Below are 7,172 nucleotides of genomic sequence, written 5' to 3'. Positions count from 1 at the left end.
CCGTTTGCATGTGGATTTTTGGTTGATTCTTGCAGGTTTTGTGAAATTTTCGAATTTGGGGGCAGTTGCAGTTTGAATTTGCGCCGGGCGAAGTTCTTCGCGCCGGGCGCAATTTAAATCCGCGTCTCTGTTGAGGTCTTCATGAAAGTTGTAGCCTTGGATGTTAGCTTTCCAATGGCGCTGGAATCACTCAAAAAGGAGTTTTAGAACTCTAGATGTGGCTGTTTTAGTGAAGAGGGGTCGAGCTGTCAGCTTTGGTTATAGCTGTTGCGGTTTTCATCATTTTTAACAAGGTAGATGAAGGAATTTGGACTTGGTGTCTTAATGAGAGTTGTAGGAAATTTGATTATCTTTCATATGAGATAAGGATGAGCATGGTAGGAGTAGTATAACTCTCGATGCGCTGTTTGTTGTGATGGTTGCCATTTCACATTTAGTGATTTGGTTAAGTTGAAAGTTGTTTTAGGTGCTTAGGTGTACTTTTGTTGTTTGGGTGAGTAATTGGACAAGATAGATGAGTTGTAAATGAGATAGTTGGGTCGTATTAGGTTTTGATCATGTTGTTTTAAGCTGTTAGTGATGAATGATTATTGAGCTGAATGATGATGTTGATGTGCTGCGCTGAGCGCGACCCTTGTCGCGCCGGGCGTGAGACTCCTTGGGAGTCTCTGCCTTGTGGGCGCTGGGCGCAATTGGTATTGCGCCAGGCGTGAGTGAGCCTTGGGCTCTCTAGCTGGGTCCCGCCGGGCGCGGGCATGCTTGCGCTGGGCGCGCTTGCCCCCTGGTGCTCTCTGGTTGCACTGCGCTGGGCGCAACCACGAGTGTGCCGGGCGCGGGGATGTGACTTCACTAATGGATGTTAGAGGTTGTTTATGTTGAGTTTAAGGAAAAGCTGTTGATTATGATGTGATGACTAGCTGAAATTGTTGTTTGATGATGTTGAGCTGTGTTAGGTGTATGTTGCTATAAGATGCTTAGATGTACTGTAAGACGATAGGCTATGCTGATTAATGTTGCCAATGTTGTGTGATGAAAAGTTGTGTTGTGCGGTATGTTGTTAAAGATGTAACGCTGGGTTGTGCTATGTGATGCTAATGCTAAACTTTATTATTTGAGTCGAGCTGAATTATAGGCTGATCATTGTTGAATTTTGCTGTGATTGCTGAGCTGAGATGAAATTGATAAATAAGTTGTGCTGACTAGATGTAAATGTTGAAAGATGATGTTAAGCTGTAATAGATGTGTCTTGCTATGCTGAGCTGGGCTGTTATTGATGATTTTAAATGCTAATTTATAATATGGTTGTACTCTAGAATGATGAGCTGAGTTGTGAGTAGTAAGCTGTGTCGAATACTACTTGGCTGTGCTGTATGCTGATTTTGCTGTGCTGTGCTGTGAGCTGTTTTGCTGTGCTGTTTATTGCTGAGTTGTATGCTGTGTTTAGCCACTAGTGTGGTGCTGTTATAGCCGCTATGTCGGTGTTGTTAGCCACTATCGTGGTGCTGTAATAACCGCTAGCTGGTGCTGATGTGTGCCTAGTAGAGAGGCCATTATAGCCACTTGAGGTGGTGCTGATGTTGCCGCTAGGCGGTGCTGTTATAACCACTTGAGGTGGTGCTGTTGTTGTTGTTCTACAGTGTTGATGTAGCCACATCGTGGTGCTGGTATTGATGCGTGATATAAGCTGTGCAGATGAGCTGATACTCATAATGATGAAATTTAATTACATTACTATGTATCTATTTGTATGCTGATTTTTAATTACACTAGCTTACCCTTTCACTTTTTTTTTCCATGGTGTTTGGACTGCGATGATCATACTGTGTATGGGAGCAGAACAGGAATAGGTGGGCGTCTAGTGGTGAGTCTCCGGCGGACCTTGGAGCTGTTTTGCTTGTGTGGATATTTTGCTGGTAGCTACTTGGGATAGTAGCATTTGGTTGTAATTTTCTTTGGTACACTTTAACCCTAGTCAGACTAGAACTTTGTATATTTATATATTCTAGATCCTATATTTATATACTTGTTCTATCTGTCTGGAGTTTCTAGTGTGCGATGCCGTGTGTAGTGACTAGCCGGGTCGTTACACTAAGTACAACAAAACTTTCAAATAATAGTCTCTAACAAGATCTCAAAATATACTTATAATCACCCAAACAAAGTTAAGCACAAGATCTCACAAATAAGAACCTAAGAGATTAAGAAATCCAAATAGAGTAGGTACTGTATGAACCAAATAACTTTTGCAAAATACCTTCCTTCATTGATCGAACCACTGAAAATGAAGATGTGTTTGAGAAGAACTTGCTATCCAAAAATCAACTCGATCCAACGGTAAATGAATGTGTCACTACAAGAAAAATATAAAATAGCGACCGAAATTAGCGACCGAAATTTTTCGGTCGCTATTTTGCGACCGAATTAGCGACCGATTAATGTAGCGACCGATTTAGCGACCGAATTTTATCAGTCGCTGTTTTGCGACCGAATTAGCGACGAATTACAGTGGTAGCAAGAAAATCGGTCGCTAAATCGGTCGCTGTTTAATTTTGTTTGATGAAAACATAATTTGTGACGGAATTAGCGACCAATTTTGAAAAAATTATCAAAAAATTGCGACCGAATTTAATTCGGTCGCTAAAACTAAACTTTTGAAATTTTTAGCGACTGATTAAATTTCGGTAGCTAAACAATACAAACAAACTTAGCGACCGAATTAAAATTAGACAGCCAGGTTTCGATCCTGGGTCCTCTGGGTAATCATGGGCCAACCACAAAACCGCTACACCAATTTGATTCATTGATATTCTGTTGAAAGTAATTATATATATATATATAATACAGAAACTTATAATTTTTATTATCTTATAATTTAATATTGGATTTCTTTTAATTATAAAATATAGTAAATAAAATCTAAAATCTGTATCAGTTTCTTTGATAAAAATATTTAATTAAATTTTGAAAAAATATTTAATTATAATTTTTTGATTTAATATTGGATTTGTTTTGATTATAATATTTTAATATGTTTTATTTGAAATATCAGTTAAAATATTTTATTATCTTTTCATTTTAATTTATTGTAAATTAATTAGAATATTTAATTTAGTATCATTAAAAAAATAATCATTATAAGATTTATTCTGTGTTCTTTGATAGGAAGAGGGTGTTAGTTAATCTCTTCTGGTGAAAATAATGTTTTTTATAGCACTTTTGATGTGTGTGCTGCAGGTGACTGACTATACAAGAGATCTTGAAGAAATGCAGAATGTGTCTAGAGAAGAGTACCTTGCATCTTTATGAAGGTGTGTGTATATATACTTCACAATGCCTTCTAGCATTGTATCCTACTTCTGCTGCTTATGCGTGATGCATGATGCGTGATGCTTTCTGTAGGAAGAGCAGTGGCTTTTCAAGAGGACTCTCCAAATATCATGGACTCTCCTGGTGTGAATCTATCAATTCATTTTTTTACAAAAATTGTTGGAATTATTTTTTGAATTATTTGCTGTAAAATAACAATTATTTACTGAATTAAAATCAAAGAATATTAGCGATATTTTAATTTTTGTTGAAATAATATTTTTTATTTTTTTAATAGAAATATAAGGAGCGTCTAATTGAAGTCGAGCAAAGGAAAAAGCATTGGAAGAGCATATACGACAACATGATGAGCAGATGCATTATATATTACGCCATCTCAACATTGACCCTTTAAGGCCAACCCCTCCTGCACCGAGTACTACCCCAGATGATCCTGACCATGCTGTTGATGATGCTCTTGATGACATAGCAGAAGACCCTTAATTAAGCTTCTTTATTTTACTTGTTTCAGGATATTTTATTGTATTTCACTATTACTTTGTTGAAGTTTAAACGTTTTATGTTATTATTGTGTTTTTAGCATACTATATTGACATGCTTATATTTTATTTAGTTTTCACTATAATATAAATTTACATCGATGAAATTATGTCTTTTAGTATGTTCTAGTTTATTATTATAAATTGTGTAATAAATATATTGTTAATTTCATATTCGTTAACAGGTATAAATTTATAATTTAAAAAGAATTTAAAAATACTGGTTAACATTAGCGACCAAAATAACGACCAAAAGAATTTGTAGCTAATTCAAGTTTTTAGCGACTGAAATAGCGACCGAAATGATTTGTAGCTAATTCAAGTTTTTAGCGACCGAAATAGCGACTGAAATAATTCGTAGCTATTTCAAGTTATTAGCAACCGAAATAGTGACCAAAATAATTTGTAGTTATTTCAAATTTTTAGCGACCGAATTTATTCGTAGCTATTTCAGGTTTTTAGCGACCGATTTAGAGACTGATTTTTAAAATATTTTTATTAATAAATAAAAAAAATTAGCGACGGAAATTGTTACAAAAAAAATCGGTCGCAAAATTGGTCTCGAGAAGTTAGGAGACCAAAATATTAGCGACGGATTTTTAATGTCTAGCGACTGATTTTTCGGTCGCTAAATTGCGACGGAAAAAATTTCGGTCGCTATTTAAAATAGCGACCAGGGTTTTAGCGACGGATTTTTTCGGTCGCTATTTCGGTCGCTGAATGTAACAGAGACTGAATTTACCTAAATAGCAACCGATTTTGGTGGTCGCTAAAACTTGATTTTTTTGTAGTGAGAAAACGAAAATGACTCTTCCTCTCCTCTTTTCTTTCTTAACGATTGTTATTCTTACTCAAAGAAATAACCCTTTCTTAGATGTAATACCCTGAATCGAAACTTGCTCTTCGTGCCATGTTAAGAATAGAAAGAAATAGTACCAAGGTACTATTAATCAATTAGATGCAAAACTAATTACAATAAAATGATTATTAAGAAAATATAAAGGCAACAAATAACATAGGACTAAGCTACCCTTGGTAAAATAAGACAGCATAAAATTTCATTGGGTCTATTATATATTTAATGGTTTTGACCTTAAGTGCATGGATTCAAATAGATACTATGTAAACCTTGAAGAGCAAAATCGGATTTTGGATTACACTGAAGGACTATCGAAATTTGTCTTCAACACAGTGACCAATGTCACAACACAATACTATTTTTATTTCATTTTCTAATAATATTTTCTAATAAGGGTATGGTAGTTGTATTAAGTGGAATGACTATAGAGTGTCCAACAAAAAGGAAGTCAATTTTTCCCATATTTCAGCCATGATGGTGGCGATCGGCGAGGGATTCATGACGGTAGCCAATTTGTTGTTGCAGGTTGGTGACAACCATCATGGATCAGTGTTGATTTTCAATCTGTGTTTAGAGTGTATTTAATTTGATGGTAATGGATTGTAGGGTCTCTTTTGAGGAAGGTTTAGGAGGAATAAAATATGCTAATGAAAACACTAATTTGTTAAGATGAAACTCACAAAACAAACTAAACAGAATTAAGTTACTTCATTTCATATATTGGAATGGAGGCAGATACAATTTAAAATAGCCACAAGGGCTAACAGTAACATAATCAGCACCATCCACGTGGTGGGCTGAGAATTAGACAAAACGATCTTGATCCAGCTATATAGGTTTCTTAATAGACCTTTTAGGCCTTGGGTTGTTGTATGGATCCATTGGGTACGTTCTTAATTTGGAATAAGGAAACGTCTTAGATGTAAAACAGAAAAGATGTCACATGTCTGCAGAGACATAACATACACCAAACAGAAATAAAGCTTTTGGACTATATAATATAACTACATACTTTGATTAGTGCCAACTAAAAGTCTTCTTATTGGTTGACTTAGTTTTCTTTATTTTAGTGGCAAAGCTTTTCCAAATGCATCTTCCATGTTCAATAGATGATAGTAATATTTCCACTAAAGGGTAACTTGATACCAGCCAAACATTGAGCAATGCTACTTTTAGCATAGCAGAATGGCTTTAAACTTTTAATTAAGCATAAACGGTGACTCTTCCTGTGTTGGAAGGTCCTGTTTTGTTCGAATCAAGAGGGAAGAAAAATGGGTAGAGTTCATATCTAACATAACAAGAACTGTACAACACTCTACAGCCTTTACGATTGCTGCAAAAGGTGGGAAAGTTGTTGACTGCAATAGCCAAACACTGAGCACATGATATCTCAGACAAGTCCCTTGTGCACTGCACCAACGCATAGAGTGTCAGAAATGGAGACAACACAGCCTTTCCCTTCCCAAGCCCTTCCTCTTTTGGCACCACAGCTTGTGCTCTAATGTGATCCATCAGAGCCCCAAGCTCTTTGTTAAAACCTTCAGGGTCAGTCACATTTTCAACATTGAAATAGAATATACCAAAAGATGTGTCAACCTCACCAATGAAACTCTTGTTGCTGTACCTTAGGAAGCAATAATCATACCAAATCCTTGCATCGGCTTGGTTCGGACAGCGTTGGCGGATTTGTTTTGTTGCATCTTGAATGCATTTGGAGCAATCTTGAGTGCTAACATCTCCTCTACACTGAGCCAGTGCATAAACTTGGTCTCGGTCTTTACCAATTGTAGTGGCAAAAAAGCCAGTGGATGGAGTTTTGAGGGCTATTTCGGGCAATAGACTATCAATATTTGCTGATAATTTTCCTCCTTTGCTAATATTGGTGTTTCTATTGCAAAATTCCCCTAAAGGGTCATCAGCTTTTGCACCCCAAAAGCATAGGAATAGTAAGAGCAGTATCTTGTATATGAAATACATGGTTTTCTTAATTTCCTTACCAATTTTCGTAGAGCTAAGTGCTGCTTATGAAGAGAAAGGAATGTGGGTCATTGTGGAATGCTGAATCCTTCAGCAGAAATTTCTGACTCGCAAGTTTTGCCCCCACCATGATTGCCGGAGGGAGCTGGATACATGATTATATTGCGTTGACCTCTGGAATCACTGAAGTTGATGGTGATATTCATGATAAGATGTGATCAAGTTAATAGCGTGTTTTAGTGAATGGAATGTTTCTAGAGAATATACTACGAAAATATCCTAGAAATTAAAGCTTCGTAGCCACTTGAGTTGCTCGGTGTGGGAAGAGCAGTGATCACATGTAACATTCCTTAAATTTTTAAATAATAAAAAATAATATTAAAATTTAATTATTATTCGATGAATAGGACTTGAATTCAAGATTTTTATGTTTAAAAATCAAATACAATATTAATTTATTGATAATTTTT

The 7,172-nt window shown here is 36.0% G+C and overlaps 1 protein-coding gene across 1 annotated transcript; it reads right to left on the bottom strand.

Moving 5' to 3' along the window:
* Positions 1–5,414: 5,414 nt before the first annotated feature.
* On the bottom strand, positions 5,415–6,925 carry LOC109811032 (receptor-like protein kinase-related family protein). Its single transcript, XM_020374668.3, has one exon. The coding sequence runs from the start codon at positions 6,700–6,702 to the stop codon at positions 5,929–5,931; it is 774 nt and encodes a 257-aa protein (XP_020230257.1). The 5' UTR covers positions 6,703–6,925; the 3' UTR covers positions 5,415–5,928.
* Positions 6,926–7,172: the final 247 nt, after the last annotated feature.

Source organism: Cajanus cajan, chromosome 4 (assembly GCF_000230855.2).
Source record: "Cajanus cajan strain Asha chromosome 4, NIPB_CcT2T_4, whole genome shotgun sequence".
NCBI classification, from domain to species: Eukaryota; Viridiplantae; Streptophyta; class Magnoliopsida; order Fabales; family Fabaceae; genus Cajanus; species Cajanus cajan.
The sequence above is the reverse complement of the archived record's forward strand: the minus strand, read 5'-3'. Positions and strand labels throughout refer to the sequence as shown.